The sequence below is a fragment of the Anabrus simplex genome, chromosome 5, assembly GCF_040414725.1.
Source record: "Anabrus simplex isolate iqAnaSimp1 chromosome 5, ASM4041472v1, whole genome shotgun sequence".
Taxonomy (NCBI): Eukaryota; Metazoa; Arthropoda; class Insecta; order Orthoptera; family Tettigoniidae; genus Anabrus; species Anabrus simplex.
Genome location: NC_090269.1, coordinates 340,900,752 through 340,921,453, shown reverse-complemented (window position 1 = coordinate 340,921,453; position 20,702 = coordinate 340,900,752). Strand labels below are relative to the sequence as shown.

At 39.2% G+C, this 20,702-nt stretch overlaps 1 protein-coding gene across 1 annotated transcript in view; it reads left to right on the top strand.

The window, feature by feature from the left end:
• Positions 1 to 348: 348 nt before the first annotated feature.
• Positions 349 to 20,702, top strand: part of LOC136874889 (disks large-associated protein 5) — a 166,974-nt gene continuing 146,620 nt past the window's right edge. The window contains exon 1 of the mRNA XM_067148594.2: positions 349 to 425. Within this exon, the coding sequence (XP_067004695.2) occupies positions 374 to 425 (52 nt within the window). The 5' untranslated portion in view covers positions 349 to 373. The remainder of the gene's footprint in view (positions 426 to 20,702) is intronic.

Here is a 20,702-nt window from a genome sequence, read left to right as displayed (position 1 = left end):
GTAAAATTCCGTATTTTTTGGCAACACCGGAATATTTTAAAACTTCAAAGATATTACAGCTGATGGGTAGGCAATTTGTTACCGATAAGCTGTAAATGAACAAACACTTTCAGGTCCACCAACATTATCCATGTTTTTAATGATGACATTTCATATTGTGATCACATCACGACCTATAATTGGACTTATCTAAGGTCAATTTTAGCGTGAATGGATATTATTTTAAAATTCATAGTCTTTTATAATTAATTAAGAGAACAATCGATGGGTTTTTTCGTATTCTTCCCTCCTTTCCACGTTCTAGATTTTTTTCGTGCAAAAGTTGTAAACGCTGATGGAAGTGTGACGTAAATGAGCGCCAAGATTATACACAATGGCTAAATGTTTTGCTGAAGCTGTGCTGAAAATGGATCACAAACTGTCAGGTACGTGTAGGATAAGCATGAGCTAACGAGAAACCTCTACGATCTGTCTTCTTTAGTAATTGCAGGTATGGTAAGGAATTCTTAGGGAATTCAATTTATGATGTGTTGCAAATCCAGCCGGTCTTTGAACTGTTCCGCTTACCAATGCTTTGGATCAGTATGAGAGAGTAACCTATGAATGTAACTTAATTGTCAGGAATCCTTAATTTAATTTTCTGGCTTCTTCTTGACGGTATTTTTTTCGATTTATTGATATAAGTTATAGCACTTGTTTAATTTTGGCAGAACTTATTATGTTCGTTCTGTACGTAGCTTTCATCATAACTAGACGGTGCATTTGTGTTACACCTTACTGTTTATGGTTTAATTAATTAAAAAGAAAATATCTCTAAACATTAAAGTCAAAGCTTCGATTTTTCACGATAATGTAATACGTATCATCTTTATTAAATAAACATTTAATTGCGCACAATGTGCATGAATACAAGTATTACACTGACTCACAAAAGTGTCTCAGAGATTCTGTTCTCAATTTGCACCTTAGTACATGGTATCTCTCACAGAGTTCACCACATCTTCTGCACTTACATTCATGGCAGGGGTCATGAAATTGCATGGATTCACACAGTTTATGGTGAAATCCATGCACGGCAAGCCTTGTTGATATGTCTTAATTTATAACCTCCTTGCATCCACTCTAAATTAATCATTGCGTCACTGAGGTAAAAATCGTCCGATATGTTGTTCCTCTTTTGAAGAAGTTCCTGCAGTAGTGCCTTATACACCGCGGTGGTGGGAAGCAGGAACTTCAGACGCAGCTCTTCTACATAGAACAGTTCTCTTGTCAGTATGTAAGCGAGGCGCGAAGGAGTGTACTTGGATAGACAAAGTACTCTTTTAAGAAATGCTGATTTTACATTCTCTAAACTTTGCAATTGTGCCTTGGTAAGATGCACCCATATGTTTTCTATTCCGTAGGGCGCAACTGGACTGACTTTGAGATGAAACAACTCTCTGGCCGTCGTCAGTGACAAGCTGCTGAGAAGTTTGATGTCACCCATTGCTTTAATGGCCGCTTTTAGTCTTTTTTTGACATGAAGGGAAAATTGTTTTCCAGCCGATTGAAATGTTATTCCCAAGTACCGTAAACTTGATACTGATCTTAACTGCCGGTCTCCGTAGTAAAATGTTCCCTTCTTGCCTCCTCTCCTAAAAGTCATCGAGACGGTCTTATCGTCATTCAGTCTCAGCTTAGTATCTTCTGCCCATTTACTCACTTTGTTAAAATTACTTTGCAGGTCAGACTCTGAGATGGACGTTAAGGCCATGTCATCTGCATACATGAGTAATTTGACATTACTAGACGTTATCGATTTTGTAATGTCTGCCATTGCAATAATGAAGAGCAAAGGGCTCAACGGGTCACCTTGGAGTACACCAATAGTTTGTAAAATGGGACCTGATTTGGTAATGCCATCACTGATTTCTATCCAATTGCTGGTGAGCAGATCTTTGATTAGTGGAAGAAGATAGAAACTATGGTCGGTGATATTTTGTAACTTCTCTGATAGAATAGTTCTGTCAATCGTGTCAAAAGCCTTTGAATAATCAATGAAGATAGCATGAAGTTTTCCTCTAGGTTGATCCAAGGCTTTCTCTATGTCCCGTTGAAGGCACTGAACTGCCTGAAGTGTTGACCTACCACTCCTGAAACCAAATTGATAATCTGGGAGTTTGTCCGCAATGAACTCTGTAATGCGTTTATGAACTAAAGCAGTCAAGGTCTTCAAGAGAATACACTCCAGTGCAATACCTCTATAAGAATTGGGATCTGCTGTATCACCTTTCCCTTTATATAACTTCTTAATTGTTGATCGTTTCCAACTTTCTGGTACTCTACCTTGACGCAAACATTCGTTTAGCAGTAGTGATATCGAGTTCTGTAACACTGGGGAAAGTAGCTTTCAAATGTTCGTTGAATAAGAGATCAGGGCCACATGCTTTCTTGTCTTTCAGGTTATAGATGGTATCTGATATTTCATCAAGTGTGAATTCCTCGTAATGGACGCTAGCCTCCGTGTGGGGTAAATGAAAGTTAACCGGCCGCGTATCTCTCTCCTGTAGGATTGCAGTTAGATGTGTCTCCCATACACTCATCGGTATATTCTTTGGGAATGATGGTTGCCTTGGGCGAAGGGCTTTATATGGATTCTGTTTCGCTTCCTCAATTAGTAGTCTCTCTTCCTTCTCTCTGAACTGTTTCTTAGCTTCTGCGACAATGACTTTATAATCTCTTCTTAACCTAGCGTAAACTGCTAACCGTTCCTTTGTCCGTTGCACTTTTGCATCTTGTAAGGCTTGTAAAGCAATTTTCCTTGCATTGAAACACGCCATAGTAAACCAAGGCTTCGCTTTTCTTTGGCGGATGTCGTTGGAGATGACAGCCTTTTTAATGATCTTTTCTAGTTTTGTTGCTGCCTCTGACAGAGTGCCACTTTGTAGTTTTTCAATAATTATCCTATTTTCTGAGTCACCAATTAAGGACAAATCAATCCGCCTGCTCACTTGAGTTGGTAGTACTTCTGGGCAGGAGTAAAAGTTTACTAGTTTCAATCTCGTCTCAACTGGTAAATGTTTTTTCTCTGTTTCTGCTCTGACTACTTGACTGATTAGAGTTAATTTTGAGTTAATGAATACAAGGTCTATCGTACTCATGCCATTGTAGCAAATATATGTCCTCTGATCCTTATTATTGAGTAGATAAAAACCCTCCTCCTCTAAGTAACTACTGACCTCTTTTGTTTTCTGAAGAGGAATGTCTATACGGCAGTTAAGATCTCCCGCCAGGACTACTGTATCCTCTCTTTTTGTCACTTGCAAACAGCGGCTAATTTCATCAATAATATCCGTTGAACTGGCGTAAGGTTGAAAATAAACACCAATGAGAACACAGAGTCTAGTGCGCACTACAAGAGCATTCTTGGACTTTCGCTGTACAACGAAAGGCGAGAATTTATCTGAGAAAAAACAAGAAATTCCTCCTTTAGGTCTTCCGGTAGGTCCTTTGTCAGCTAGAACATGCGCTGAGTAGTGGCTATTAACATTCCATTCCGATGTTAAAAAAGTTTCCACAAATATTGCAACATCACACGTCTGCAGCATTGCTCGAATTGAATGAGCTATACCTAGTAGTCCTTCAGTATTCCAAGATAGCAGCTTGATTTCTTGAGGGTAGGGGTCATCCTGTCGCTTAATTGCGTGTATCGAAATGCGTACTGGTTTTTCTAATGGAGCGAAAAGAAAATCGCCTAACCAGCACATCTTTAGGCCAGAAATTTGAACAGTTAACCGTGTCTAAGAAGTTAAAATCTAATCCGACACGAAAAGCTTTGTTTGCCCCTTTGGTGTTCAGTTGAGAACAAGATATGTTACAGTTAATCCCATTGTCTTGTAGATAATTTATGAGGTCCTCTGACTCTGTCTCTGGATGTAAACTACCAACATATAACCAAGCAACCCTGGCTGCCGCTTGAAGTTTATTACCTTGAGTTTGTTTAGATCCTCTAATAAATGGTATACTCGTACGATTGCGTTTAACTACCTCCGACCAAACTTCACACTCCTTATCTTTCTTTTCGTCATCTTCCCGGTCATTGATTAGCGGAGCAGTGAACTGGATGTTGGTATCGGATGCCTGGGAGTGATCCGGCTTGACAGATGAGGCATCAAACCTTGACTCAAGGTCATTTGATGTTTGATTATTGAGCTGTAGAGCAGGTGGTTTAGGCGCAGTTTTCTTCTTGGTCAGACTTTCCTTTTGTCTGTCATTGTATGCTGGAACCTTTGAGTGGCTCGAAATTTCATTCATATCTCTCTGCTTCAATTGCGGTAAAACGTTCCTAATTTCCTCTGAGACTGTCTGTTTTATAATATCTTTCATGTTAGGGATTTCTTCCCAAATTGCCTTCAGCTCTTCTTTCCCATTCTTCATCATGGCAAAGTCATCTTTACACTCTTTGCATAACCAAATGAGCGTACATTTTGCTTTCTTAATTACAGCAAACTCACCTGCACTGATACCTGCACATTCTTTGTGATACCATCTTTTACAACTGCCATCACATTCGACAGCTACATCCGCTTTCATGGTCGATTTCCCACATTCTCCGCATGGAGCAGTAGTATCTAACCGAACCTCTTGTATACTCACCATGCTGCCTGCTGTACCTTTGGTAAGATGGTGGCTCCCATAGATCGTGATCTATTCCCGAAATGCGTACTTGATAAGATGCGAAATTCAAGCTAAATTACCTGTACACTAGGGGTTTACAGTTGTGACAATTTCTAGACACTATACTTTTAGTATTACTATATAAAGTATACTTTATATCTTCTTTAATTCGAAGTTTTTTGTTGAAATTCCTTCACTGCAGAAATCTGTACTATTTTATGGCATCATCGCTGTTCACTCTGAACCTACAGAAAACCTACAGGTTTTATGTGGTTTCCCATTTTCATACCAGGCAAGTGCTGGGGCTGAACCTTAATTAAGGCCATGGCCGTTTCCTTCCATTCCTAGGCCTTTCCTATCCCATCGTCACCATAAGACCTATCTATGTCGGTGCGACGTAAAACAAATAGCAAACATCTGCAAGGAGCCATGTTAAGACTGTAGTGAATCTGTCTACTACAGACTGCTACTTTCTTCAGCTTATCCCAGTTATATCTGGGGTTGCTGGAGCCACGCAGGCTCATTTTAGTTGTGGCTGGGGTTTAAGTCCGGATGCCTTTCCTGACGATACCTGATTTTTAAGATGAAAATCTGGACTAACGATCAACCGGGAATTGAACGTAAAGTCTTTTGGGTGGGAAGCCAGCAACTAAGCCAATGCGCTAATCCTGTCCACATGTCTACCTTCAACAGATATTGAAATAAGTAGTGCTTGACTTAGGCCTACTGGAAGAAATGTAGCTATTTGGTACGGCTCTGTGATGACTAAGAACACTATTTCTGTCCACACCCAGCCTACTGATGTAGGGGCTTAATGCATTGTTCATGGTAGTGCACCATAATACAGTGCTTGGTTGGGGAAAGGAGCTCGTTTTTTGGTTTGCATTTCTAATCATAAGCCGTTGACCTAGAATGTGCAAATCGAACCACAGGATGTGATTTTTCCATTATACAGATCACTGATGCTCTGCAATTCAACCTGTGATAGCTATGGTGAGAAATAAGTGATGTTGCAGAACTGGACTGCCTGCAGTTGGTTGGTTAAGTCCTGATGTAGTTAGTGAGTGCATTGCTTGCTGCTGGCTGGGTGTTAGGGGACTTGCAAAACCAGGTTGCAAAATTAGGGCCACTGATCAATTTTAAGAGAGAAGGATGGATTTTTCACAAAAAGTTAAGAAAATGTAGCATACTTCCAAGGACAGCTGCATTATGTGTGTTAACCTGTCAAAATGTAGAATGCTTGACATGATGTAATATATTGATAGTGAATTATAATAAGAATATATTGCAGCCGAACGGCCATGATAGTATACAAAATGTTATGATTTACAGTATTCCAGTATTGATTTTGTTCCCATTGTACATTTGTTGGAATGGTACATGTTGTATGTCCGGCGCTCCCTTCTCGCTCCGCCAGCCAGCTGCACGCGCGCCTGTGTATCATTCTGCTAGCTTCGACGCGCAGCCCTCAGTGCGCGTGCCTGACCATCGAGTGTACTATAAATAGGAGCTCCCGGCCTGCTCACTTGCCCACTTGCCCCGGTGTCCAGCTCCAGAATACACCCTACGTCGAGCACGGAGGCTACTCCTCTTGAAAATGTGCTTCGACCAGGTGGACTGAATTTCTGGCAGTACGAGGTTTCACCTCTGGTCACCGCTCCCTTACCTGTTTTCCGCTGCCTATGTTCCGTAATTCTTTTACAAGCCATTTTCATTCCCGAACTTATGCAAGCTCCCTTAGTTTCGCTAGGTGGAATTTCTTCAATCAATTGAACTTGCTTTTTAGGAATTCAGGCACTTCAACAAACAAGGACTCTCATGAACATTTATGTTAGTGTGCCAGATAGTTCTCGACTATCAAAGTGTCAATTCACAAAGACTATCTTTTCAAGATAGAAGTGTATATAAAGACTGCAAACCTGTACATATTGTATAAAGACAGACTTTTCTCAAGATTCAATATTCCTTTTTGCTTCAAAAATAAATTTCAGTTATTTGTGTAAATATTATAAAGTGAAGCAAATAAAGTTGTGTTCTGTAAACTTCAACCTTGGTTACAACAGTACAGTTCACATTGTTTATTGCACAACACACACACTCTCTCTCTCTCTGTGGAGACGGGTCGTGAAAACCTCGGCGCGCACATAGTTGGTGGTGAAATCCATGAACCGCTAGTCTGTTCAAGGTGCTTCTTAGGTTGTTGCTTGGTCCTATCCAATTTCGATCCAACATGGCATCTGTTGAGTAGAAGTCTGGGTCAATCTCTGCCCTTTTCCTTTGCCTGTTTAGGAGTAATTCCTGTTCCTGCTGTGTGAATGAGAGTGGCGGTCTGATTCTCAAATCTTCTATTAGAAATGTGTCTTTGGCTAGCTCGTATGCCAGTTTTGAGCGCGACATCTTGGAGATTCCTAGAATCCTTTTAAGGAATCTAGGCTTAACATTTTCTATGGTCTTATTTAAGTCGGTTACTGTTAGATTCTCCCAGATTAGTTCTAGCCCATAGGTTAGTACTGGAAACACCTTGGCGTAGAACAGAATCATGGCTGTGGATATCTAGTGGGTTCACTGATATATATACTTCTTATTGCTGCCATAGACCCCTGCCTTGTATGGTCATAAATGAGGTGGCTGAAGGTTGGAGTGTTATTCCGAGGTATTTAAACGATTTTACTATTTCCATGTCTTTCCTGCCACATTGTATTCTAATCTATTAGCTTCATTGTCTGTATTGATGATTCTAGTATACACAAATATAAATACGGGAACCTTCCACCTAATTAATACTTTAATATAAGGCATCTAAAACATTTCTATATCACAGTAATATCACAGTACCGGTTTTGACCTTTTACTCAGGTCATCTTCAGCTGATTGAAGAACCTAGTAGTAATAAAAATGTACAATTCTAAAACATTACTTAATATAATCAGAATGACACATAATTCATTAAAATATTATTTTGTGTTAATATATGCTTCTGGTGTTGTTCTCATAGTCTAAAATGTTCAATAGCATTCTTGTGACACACATAAAAACATCTTGAACTAACTGTATTGATAAAACATTTTTTCCATTAATTGCTCATGGTAAGTTCTAAGGTGCATAGGTGAGTTATAGTTGTGGAGAATAATCTAGTATGTTCACCAGTTCATTGAGACTGTTCTTGATGAGTGCACACGCTCATTTACTTTCAATCAATCACTACTGATCTGCATTTAGGGCAGTTGCCCAGGTGGCAGATTCCCTATCTGTTGTTTTCCTAGCCTTTTCTTAAATGATTGCAAAGCAATTGGAAATTTATTGAACATCTCCCTTGGTAAGTTATTCCAATCCCTAACTCCCCTTCCTATAAACAAATATTTGCCCCAATTTGTCCTCTTGAATTCCAACTTTATCTTCATATTGTGATCTTTCTTACTTTTAAAGACACCATCCAAACTTATTCGTCTACTGATGTCCTCCCATGCCATCTCTCCACTGACAGCTCAGAATATACCACTTATTTTGCGTGTAATCAGCTTCATTTTCCATATCAAATTCTAATCACAGAGACTTACAATAATTGAAAATCTTCCACTTTTTGATACTTTTTATTTACTTTTTAGCAAATTATTAATTATAAACTGTAGATGTTTCGTTCTCACTTGAGAACATCTTCAGTTGTTGTTAAGCGTAGGTGAATTGCTAAGTTTCTGAATACATTATTTTCAGGTACATTGTTCCTCTTAAAGACTATTTGAATATAAATTAAATTAAAATGATGTTAAAACAATGTGGGGGTTAATGGGTTGATGAAATGAGACAGGATGAATACATAGTTAGCCTGCTTAAAAACTACTGTATATCTATTCATTGGAATAGTTGTTAAAAGTTTCAACTCTGTTACACTAAAAGTATCTGTTTGTCTTTCAGTTAAGACTTTTTTTTAAAAATGATTGGCTTCTTGACACTGTTCTAATTGTTGTTGAATGTTCATTTCTTTCAGTCCTTGCAGGTAGGCTGTTATTTCTTTTGAGCTTGCTTAATGTGCCCTAAATTGAGTCTAATGCAGAACTTTGAAGCTGATTGCTGGTCACTTTTTGAGAAGGGAGCTAAATTTCTGAAATGAAATAAGGAAAATAGGAATAACTTAATGTATAAAATGGTTCCATACCTTACTGTTGTTAGACTCCAATTCTACCGTGACCCTGGAGGGGAAACGTTTGAAGCTGCTTTACGTCTAGTATAATAATGGTGTGTGTGTTCCATTGTTTGCTCCTCCTTTCGGGGATGCAAGGCTGTGGTGAGGGGAGGAGGCGTGTCGCTTACTGTCACGGCTTCGGCTTTAGAAAGGGTGGGGAGAGTGGATGTACAAAATGGCGGAGGCTCGTTCTTATTTATTAGTTAGTTATTATGTAAAGACACATGTTTTCATTACAAAAACGAATTCCTATTTTCCTTATTTAATTTCAGAAATTAAGACGAAGCTCACTTCCCAAAAAGTGACCGGCAATCAGCTTCAAAGTTCCGCATTAGACTCAATTTAGGGCACATTAAGCAAGCTCAAAAGAAATAACAGCCTACCTGTAAGGACTGAAAGAAATGAACATTCAACAACAATTAGAACAGTGTCAAGAAGCCAATCATTAAAAAAAAGTCTTTTAACTGAAAGACAAACAGATATTTTTAGTGTAACAGAGTTGAAACTTTTAACAACTATTCCAATGAATAGATATACAGTAGTTTTTAAGCAGGCTAACTATGTATTCATCCTGTCTCATTTCATCAACCCATTAACCCCCACATTGTTTTAACATCATTTTAATTTAATTTATATTCAAATAGTCTTTAAGAGGAACAATGTACCTGAAAATAATGTATTCAGAAACTTAGCGATTCGCCTAAGCATAACAACAGCTGAAGATGTTCTCAAGTGAAAACGAAACATGTACTGTTTATAATTAATAATTTGCTAAAAGGCAAATAAAAAGTATCAAAAAGGTGGAAGATTTTCAATTATTTTAAGTCTCTGTGACATACCACTTAATTGAGCAGCTCGTCTCCTTTCTCCCAAGTCTTCCCATCCCAAACTTTGCAAAATTTTTGTAACGCTACTCTTTTGTTGGAAATCACCCAGAACAAATCAAACTGCTTTTCTTTGGATTTTTTCAGTTCCTGAATCAAGTATTCCTGGTAAGGGTCCCATACACTGGAACCATACTCTAGTTGGGGTCTCACCAGAGACAAATATGCTCTCTCCTTTACATCCTTAAATACTCTCATAACCATGTGCAGAGATCTGTACCCTTTATTTACAATCATATTTATGTTATTACCCCAATGAAGATCTTTCGTTATATAAATACCTAGGTATTTACAATGATCCCCAAAGGGAACTTTCACCCCATCAACGCAGTAATTAAAACTGAGAGGACTTTTCCTATTTGTGAAACTCACAACCTGACTTTTATCGCCGTTTATCATCATACCATTGCCTACTGTCCATCTCACAACATTATAGAGGTCATTTTGCAGTTGCTCACAATCTTGTAACTTACTCATTACTCTGTACAGAACAACGTCTGTTATTGTGCAATTAACCTGCTTAATTTATGCTAAAACATCATAATGTTGTTATAAGTTGCTATATTTTACAGTGTCGGCATCATTAGTAGGCAGCGCATGGCATCCTTCTGACAAACACATGATGACAAGCTAAGAACGGCACATTATTTGACATATCCAATGGAACACGAGTATGAAAAGGGGAGCATTTGCACTTACCATATCTACTAATGATGCCGACACTGTAAAATATAGCAACTTATAACTCAACATTATGATGTTTTATCATAAATTAAGTAGGTTAATTAATTGCACAATAACAGACAAAGTAAAATGAGCGTGTGTACTCATCAAGAACAGTCTCAATATACTGGTGAACATACTAGATTATTCTCCACACCTGTAACTCACATATGCACCTTAGAACTTACCATGAGCAATTAATGGAAATAATGTTTTATCAACAGAGTTAAATATTTTGTGTCACAAGAATGCTATTGAACATTTTAGACTATGAGAACACAGAAGCATATTTTAACACTATAAAATATTACTTTAATGAATTGTGTGTCATTCATGATTAGAATAGGTAATGTTTTAGAATTGTACGTTGTTATTACTACTAGGTTCTTCAATCAGCTGAAGATGACCTGAGTAAAAGGTCGAAAATGGTACTGTGATATTACTGTGATATAGAAATGTTTTAGATAGGGTATATTAGATAGTATCTTGTTTGTTATATTCGTGTGTATTTTTGTGCAAAAGGCAGGTTTAATTACTATTACAGCATAGGAGGATAAAGTAGTACTAATATTAATCTGTCTACGTGTTTAACCCGGCAGTGGTTGCGCACATGGTGCATCTTAAAGTGGTCGCGGTGGGTCACCATGACCCACAAATTTTTATTTAACTTATTTCGCCAGGACTTGTTATTTTTTAAAACTATGTTTGTACATCAATTAATACTATTATCTTGGACATAGAATCAACCGAACCTTTATTTATGTTCTTACTATACAACTACAAATTTATTTTTCAAAACGTTAATACAAAACCTCCACTTAATTGCATGTGTTACAAAAATTAGTATCTTTTCTGGAGTATTGTTAAGTCAGAAATAATTTTACATGAATGCCTTCTAAGAACATGAAGAAAGTTTTAGAGATCATTTTTGAATAGGCACCATATTGAATTTTTCAATGATTTTCACACATAAACTTTTGGTACGAGTAAACATATAAAAAATAACAGAAACTAATAAACGTCGAAAACCACTGATAAATTCAGAATCTCTGGCTAGGATTAAAAAAACATTTACAAATCCAGCTTCTCATAGTCCTCAGTCTCTGGTTTAGGCATTTTCCAGACAGTCTAGGCAAGTCAGTTTGCCATGGATTCCACACACAAACTTCTTACAGATCGCACACGTCTGATACGTTTTGTTGACAGTCCTGGAGCACAGTGCACATCTTTTTCGTTTTCTGGTACCTTCGTCCTCTTGAGGTCCCACAGGGAGTGGATCCGTTTCTTTCAGAGTGCGTAGAATTTCCGTCCTAAGCTGACGGCTAAGATTTCCAGCCAGCAAGCGGGTCCTCATATACGGCGTAACCAATTCCTTGGCGAGTTCTTTCAAGAACTGCCTTCTTACCTGATGCTTGTCTTTGTTGTTCCAGGAATAAACAACTAGTGCATTGATAGCTGTCATGTCCATAAGATGAAAAAATGCAGTAAGGGGCCACCCGTTTGTTTTCCTACCCACAGAGTAACTTCGCGACATTTCATCGACTACGTCAACCCCACCTTTCGTTAAATTGTAGAACGTAGTGATCTCCGGTTTCTTCGCATCACCTGTGCTAGTATCTATAGATATACTGTGGTGCATCGTTGAAATTAAGATGACAACCTTTCCTTTCTTTGGTACGTAGGATACCAGAGTTGTAAGATTCTTGCCAAATCCAAACATGGAAGAATGTACTTCACACCCCGTACTTTTCGCAAAGCAAAGAGGAAGCTGTGTCTTATTTTTATAATGGTACCAACAGTTGTTAGGTTATGTTGCAGCAACATGTTCTGAGCTAGGGGAACACTTGTGAACCAATTGTCGTGGGTGACATTACGTCCACTTCCTGAAATAGGTGATACAAGCCTCATAACTTCAGCAGGGGTTTGTGTAATCTGATGATACTGACCTTGTGGTTGTTTCCACAAGTAGACCTCCATGTTCAGGACGTAGAAAGTGCGAGCATCAACAATGGAAAACACCTTTATGCTGTACTTAGCTGGTTTATTTCGCATGTACTGACGAAAGGGACACCTGCCACGAAATCCCGACAGCATTTTATCGACTGTGGTATATTCCGATACACTGAAATTTGCTTGACACTTAGCTACGATGTATTCAAAAACCTCACGCAATGGAGCGAGTTTATCACCAGCAATTCTAATGTGGCGATCCCTTTTATCGTCAAAGCGAAGAGCTCTGAGAAGAAACCGGAAGCGCTGCTGAGACATTACAGACCGAAAAATAGGTACTCCAGTCCCATCGTCACTCCAGATTTCATCCATATTCATGTGGGACGATTTCAATACTCATGCATAAAACAGAAGTCCTAGTAATGCCTTTATCTCCTCTAAATTTGTGTTCTTTGAGTCTCTTTCACGTTCGTAATTGTCTTTTATTATATTGATGTATATATTGGTATAATCAACGATCTTCTGTAGAATGTCATCTGTGAAGAAACACTGCCATGCTTTCACCGGTGTGTTAGCCTCTTTCGCTGCTCCTTTGCACCCTGGAAGATGAGTCACAATACTCCGGCGTCTTGTACGGACTGATTGTGTAGGTTCAGCCAGTTTCCATTTAGTGCCGTCTTTACCGGTGTAGTTACCTCTATAAAGCAGTGGGATGTCATCATCCGAAGTAGAGTTGCCTTCCAAATGTTCACCGTCAGTGGCTACTTCATCACTAACATCACTTTGTTCCGTATCTGTGTTCCGGTCTCGGTCGTCTTGTATTTCTTCTTCTGGATCGACATCAGTCCCTACATCACTTTCATCACCTCCCAGTTCATTGTCTGTTTCTGCCGAGAATGATTCATTTAGCAGAGAACGAATACGGTCTGCTTCTCTCTCATCCATTTCACCGAAACAAGGAAAACGTACTGAAATGTAAAATTTAACTCGGAACATTTATGTGAACACAAAAGGTCGTGGTGACCCGCACACTACTTTCCTCGAGAACTGCTCCCGTCGAACTGAGTGCCGCCTGTTGTGCTGTGTAGAGGGGGTAGACTTAGGAAGATACTGGGATGGGGGTTGCTGTGTCGCCATTGGTGGAGGAGGAGTGAACGGAAATGTAAGCGTGTGGGTCATGACGACCCACAGCGACCGTTCTCGGGTTAACTTTGTTGGTAATCTTTGAATACCTACCGGTAGTTCTTGCGAATATCTAAGTTAGGCCTAATTGGAATTTTCATTTCTATTTGTGCTTAGTAATAACCTAGGATACATCTGAACGTAGTTTAAACATTCATGTACTGTAGTATGGTAACTTTTTAGAAATTAGTGCCTATTCTATAATTTTTTAGTAGTTTTGCGAATTTCGAACTTTAATGGTAATTTTCTTTTCTGTTTGTGCTTGTTAATAACCTGTTGTAATTAGAGTACGTCTGAACATAGTTTAAATTATTGTAGTGTATTATAGTATCTTATTAGAAAATAGTGTGTTTATTCTATTACTGTGAAATATTTGTGCAGTATAGTACTGTTTCTGTGGTATCTGTAGTAACTCTCTTACTAGAATCCTGTTGTTGTAATTAGGGTGGACTTAACTGCAGTTAAGAATTGTGTAATTTTTGTGTGTTATTCTCTGTTTCCAGTAATTAACAGCAATTTTCATCCTGTTAGCGTGTTGTAGGAATAAAAAATCGTACAATTAAGTAGTATTGTAGTGTAGTAGAAGCCTATATTAATTAACTTATTGTCGTGTGATCTCTGTGAACTAACCTAGACAATATTTCTTTCCTTTCATTTTTATTTTTCACAGAATAAGTTATCTTATTCTTCCTTTTCTTTTCATTATTTAGTAAAAAATGGCTAAGGAGTGCGAGTGTAGGAACTGTGGGTGTGGCCAGGCATTAAGGAGTATGAGGGAGGAGTTGGAGAGCTTGAGAGAGATAATTAGGATTCTCTCAGAGGACAGGAAGGAAAGTAGGCGTCCTTCAAACAATGTACAGGATACAGTAGGTGTAATAGAGGGATGGGAAGGAAAGTGGGAAATTGTAGAAGACAGGTGGTCTAATGTTTTAAGGGGAAGGAGATTGCAGGCTAAGGGCTCCATTCGCAATCAGAATTCAGGACAGGTGTCGGTGAAAAATCGGTATGAGTCGCTGCAGGTAGAACAACCGAGGAAAGATGAGGAAGAGGGAAGTGTGGAAATAGGGGAAAGGGAAGAGATAGGAAAGGGAAATGTGGAGTAGTGGATAGGAAAAGACAGGTGGAACAGGGTCACGGGATGCAGAAAAGGGAGGAGGAAGTAGCTTCTGCAGCTGTCAGGAAAGATAGGACTGACCAGGAGGGAAGGGGATCAAATGAGGTGAGTAGGGTTGAGGCTCAGGTCGTGGGGGATTCCATCGTTAGACATGTCGGGAAAGTGTGTGGAGGAAAGGGTATCAGGGTAGAGTGTTATCCAGAAATTAGGTTAAGGCAGATGTTGAGGAAAGTAGAAGAGAAGGAGGAGGGAAAGGAGAAGTAGTGTTTCAGGTTGGTACTAACAATGTAAGACAAGCAGGTATAAGTACCAACATAGTTGGGGATGTGCGAGATCTGGTAAATGCAGCACGGGTGTTTAAGGAAGCGGAGATTGTAATCAGTAGAAGACTGTGTTGGAGGGATACTGACTGGAAGGTGATTGGGGATTTAAATGAGACTATGGAGTGGGTATGTGGGGAAACTGGGAGTGAGATTTCTAGATTCCAATGGGTGGGTAGGAGATAGGGATCTTCGCTCGGATGGCCTTCACTTGAACCACAGTGGTACATATAAGTTAGGAAATTTGTTTAGAAGTGTTATAGGGAGATACATTCAGAGAAACAGGGTGGCCTAGGGAGTGGTATTAAGGGAACAGGGAACTGGAAATCAAGTAGGGATGACATAAAAATGTTAGTGCTCAACTGTAGAAGTATTGTAAAAAAAAGGAATAGAATTAATTTAATAGATATATACTTACCAGATATTGTAATAGGAGTTGAATCATGGCTGAGAAATGATATAATGGATGCAGAAATTTTCTCACGGAACTGGAGGGTGTATCGTAGAGATAGGATAGGAATGGTAGGAGGGGGAGTATTCATTCTAGTGAAAGAAGAATTTGTAAGCTACGAAAAAGTTAAAGATGACAAACATGAAATTCTAGGGGTATGGCTCATCTCTAAAGATAATAGGCAACTTGATGTCTTTGGAGTTTACAGACCAGGAAAGGGTAGCGCAGATGCTGATTCAGAATTATTTGATAAGATAATCAGCTATGTGGGGAAATGATAAGGAAAGGAATGTGATTGTAGCGGGTTATCTCAATTTACCAAATGTCAATTGGGAAGGTAATGCGAATATCAGGAAGCATGACCAACAAATGGAAAATAAGTTAATATGGGAAGGGCCCTCCTCTGCGAACCATGTGACCTTGCCGCGGTGGGGAGGCTTGCGTGTCCCAATGATGCAGATAGCCGAGCCGCAGGTGCAACCATATCGGATGGGTATCTGTTGAGAGACCAGACTAACGAATGGTTCATCGAAAGGGGGGTAGCAGCATTTCGGTAGTTGCAAGGGCGGCAGTCTAGATGATTGACTGATACGGCCTTGTAATAATACTCAACATGGCTTAGCTGTGTTGATACTGCTACACGGCTGAAAGCAACGGGAAACTACAGCCGTAACCACCTCCCGAGGACATGCAGCTCTCTCTGTATGAATGTTGGACTGATGATGGCTTCCTCCCGGGTAAAATATTCCGGAGGTAAACTAGTCCCCCATTCGGATCTCCGGGTGGGGACTACACGAGAGGGGGCGATCATCAGGAAGATGGATACTGACATTCTGCGAGTCGGAGCGTGGAATGTTAGAAGTTTGAATCGTTGTGGTAGGTTAGAGAATCTGAAAAGGGAGATGGATAGGCTAAAGTTAGATGTAGTTGGTATAAGTGAAGTACGTTGGCAGGAAGAACAGGATTTTTGGTAAGGCGACTACCGAATTATCAACACGAAATCAAACAGGGGTAATGCAGGAGTTGGTTTAATAATGAATAAGAAAATAGGGCAGCGGATAAGCTATTACGACCAGCATAGTGAAAGAATTATTGTCGCCAAGATAGACACCAAACCAATGCCCACCACAATAGTGCAGGTCTATATGCCTACTAGTTCAGCGGATGATGAAGAAATTGAAAGAATATATGAGGAGATAGAAGATTTAATACAATATGTCAAAGGTGACGAGAATCTAATTGTGATGGGAGACTGGAACGCAGTGGTAGGCCAAGGAAGAGAAGGTAGCACAGTAGGAGAATTTGGATTGGGACAAAGGAACGAAAGAGGAAGTCGGCTGGTTGAATTCTGCACTGACCATAATTTAGTCCTCGCCAATACTTGGTTCAAACACCACAAACGACGGTTGTATACGTGGACGAGACCTGGAGACACTGGAAGGTATCAAATAGACTTCATTATGATTAGGCAGAGATTCAGAAACCAGGTGTTGGATTGAAAAACTTTCCCAGGAGCAGACGTGGACTCTGACCACAACTTGTTGGTCATGAAATGCCGTCTGAAGTTGAAGAAATTGAAGAAAGGAAAGAATGCAAAAAGATGGGATCTAGACAAGTTGAAAGAAAAGTGTGATGGATTGTTTCAAGGAACATGTTGCACAAGGACTAAATGAAAAGGCCGAAGGAAACACAGTAGAGGAAGAGTGGAGAGTCATGAAAAATGAAGTCAGTAGGGCTGCTGAAGAAATGTTAGGAAGGAAGAAAAAATCAACTAAGAATCAGTGGATAACTCAGGAGATACTAGACCTGATTGATGAACGACGAAAATACAAGAATGCTAGAAATGAAGAGGGCAGAAAAGAATACAGGCGATTAAAGAATGAAGTGGATAGAAAGTGCAAGGTAGCTAAGGAAGAATGGCTGAAGGAGAAGTGCAAGGATGTCGAAGGCTGTATGGTCCTGGGAAAGGTAGATGCTGCATACAGGAAAATCAAGGAAACCTTTGGAGAAAGGAAATCTAGGTGCATGAATATTAAGAGCTCAGATGGAAAGCCACTTCTAGGGAAAGAAGACAAAGCAGAAAGATGGCAGGAGCATATCCAACAGTTGTATCAAGGTAACGATGTAGATAATTTTGTTCTGGAACATGAAGAGGCTGTTGATGCTGATGAAATGGGAGACCCAATTTTGAGGTCAGAGTTTCACAGAGCTGTGAGTGACCTAAATAGGAACAAGGCACCTGGAATTGATGATATTCTTTCTGAATTACTGACTGCCTTAGGAGAAGCCAGCATGGTAAGGTTATTTCATTTAGTGTGCAAGATGTATGAGACAGGAGAAGTCCCATCCGATTTTCGGCAGAATGTTGTTATACCTATTCCCAAGAAAGCCGGTGCTGACAGGTGTGAAAACTACCGCACTATTAGTTTAGTATCTCATGCCTGCAAAATTTTAACACGTATTATTTACAGAAGAATGGAAAGACAAGTTGAAGCTGAGTTGGGGGAAGATCAATTTGGCTTCAGAAGAAATGTAGGAACACGTGAAGCAATCCTGACTTTACGTCTGATCTTAGAGGATCTAATCAAGAAGGACAAGCCCACGTACATGGCATTCGTAGATCTAGAAAATGCATTCGATCATGTTGATTGGACCAGGCTATTTATGATTCTGAAGATGATAGGGATCAGATACCGTGAACGAAGAATTATCTACAACCTGTATAAAAATCAGTCTGCAGTGATAAGAATCGAGGGCTTTGAAAAAGAAGCAGCAATCCAGAAAGGAGTGAGGCAAGGCTGCAGTTTGTCTCCTCTCCTTTTCAATGTTTACATAGAACAGGCAGTAAAGGAAATCAAAGAGAAATTTGGAAAGGGAATCACAGTCCAAGGAGAGGAAATCAAAACCTTGAGATTTGCCGATGATATTGTTATTTTATCTGAGACTGCAGAAGATCTCGAAGTTGCTGAATGGTATGGATGAAGTCTTAGGTAAGGAGTACAAGATGAAAATAAGTCCAAAACAAAAGTAATGGAGTGCAGTCGAATGAAGGCAGGTGATGTAGGAAATGTTAGATTAGGAAACGAAGTCTTAAAGGAAGTAGATGAATACTGTTACTTGGGTAGTAAAATAACCAGCGATGGCAGAAGTAAGGAGGACATAAAATGCAGACTAGCACAAGCAAGGAAGAGCTTTCTTAAGAAAAGAAATTTGCTCATTTCAAACATTGATATCAAAATTAGAAAGATGTTTTTGAAGACTTTTGTATGGAGCGTGGCATTGTATGGAAGTGAAACATGGACGATAAAGAGCTCAGAAAGAAAGAGAATAGAAGCTTTTGAAATGTGGTGTTACAGAAGAATGCTGAAGGTGAGATGGATAGATCGAATCACGAATGAAGAGATACTGAATCGAATTGGTGAGAGGAGATCGATTTGGCTAAATTTGACGAGAAGAAGAGATAGAATGATAGGACACATCTTAAGACACCCAGGACTTGTTCAGTTGGTTTTTGAAGGAAGTGTAGGTGGCAAGAACGGTAGGGGTAGACCAAGGTATGAATATGACAAACAGATTAGAGCAGATGTAGGATGCAATAGTTACGTAAAAATGAAAAGGTTAGCACAGGATAGGGTGGCATGGAGAGCTGCATCAAACCAGTCCTTGGACTGATGACTCAAACAACAACAACAACAACAATGGGAAGGGCACCTGATTCAGAAAGTGTTGGAACCAATTAGATGGAAGAATATTCTGGATGTGGTGCTGGTAAAACCAGATGAGCTCTATAGAGAAACCAAAGTAATAGATGGTTTTTGTGGTAATTAAAAATAAATGTGAAAGAGAGGAAGATATTAAAATTAGGACTATTAGGCAGTACCATGTGGCTGATAAGACAGGCATGAGAGAGTTAAAAAAAGTAATTATGATTGGTGGGAAACGGTAAACGGTAAAAAAAAAACAGACTCTAGGATGGGTTTAAAGCAATTGCTGAGGAATGTGAAAATAGGTTTGTACCTTTAAAGGTGGTAAGGAATGATAAAGATCCACTATATTATAACAGAGAAGTAAAGAGACTAAGAAGGAGGTGTGGGTTGGAAAGAAACTTGAAGGAACTTGCTAGGAAATTGAATCGAGCAAAGAAATCAGCTAAGAATAACATGATGGCAAGTGTAATTGGCGGCCATTCCAATTTTAGTGAAAAATGGAAGAGTATGTATAGGTACTTTAAGGCAGAAACAGGTTCCAAGAAGGGCATTCCAGGAATAATTAATGAACAAGGGGAGTGTGTAAGCGAGGATCTTGAAAAGGCAGAAGTATTCAGTCAGCAGTATGTAAAGATTGTTGGTTACAAGGATAATGTCCTGATAGAGGAAGTGACCAGTACTAAAGAAGTATTAAAATTCACCTATGACCACAATGACATTTACAGTAAGATACAAAAGTTGAAAAGCAGCTGGAATTGATAATGTTTCGGGGGATATACTAAAGACAATGGGTTGGGATATAGTACCATATCTGAAGTACTTGTTTGATTATTGTTTGCATGAAGGAACTTTACCAAATGAATGGAGAGTTGATATAGTAGCCCCTGTGTATGAAGGAAAGGGTGATAGACATAAAGCTGAAAATTACAGGCCAGTCAGTTTAACATGCATTATATGTAAGTGTTGAGAAAGCATTCTTTCTGATTATATGAGACATGTTTGCAGTATTAATAAGTGGTTTGATAGAAGGCAGTTTGGGTTTAGGAAAGGTTATTCCACTGAAGCCCAACTTGTAGAATTCCAGCAAGATATAGCAGATGTCCTGGATTCAGGAGGTCAATTGGACTGTATTGCGATTGACCTGTCTAAGGCCTTTGATAGGGTAGATCATGGCTGACTGCTGGCAAAAATGAGTACAATTGGACTTGAGAAAAGAGTGACTGAATGGGTGGCTCTGTTTCTAGAAAATAGAACTCAGACTTCGAGTAGGTGAAGCTTTATCTGTCCCTATAATAATTAAGAGGGGAATTCCTCAAGGCAGTATTATTGGACCTTTATGTTTTTTATATATATCAATGATATGTGTAAAGAAGTGGAATCAGAGATAAGGCTTTTTGCAGATGATGTTATTCTGTACAGAGTAATAAATAAGTTACAAGATTGTGAGCAACTGCAAAATGACCTCTATAATTTTGTGAGATGGACAGTAGGCCATGGTATGATGATAAATGGGGTTGAAAGTCAGGTTGTGAGTT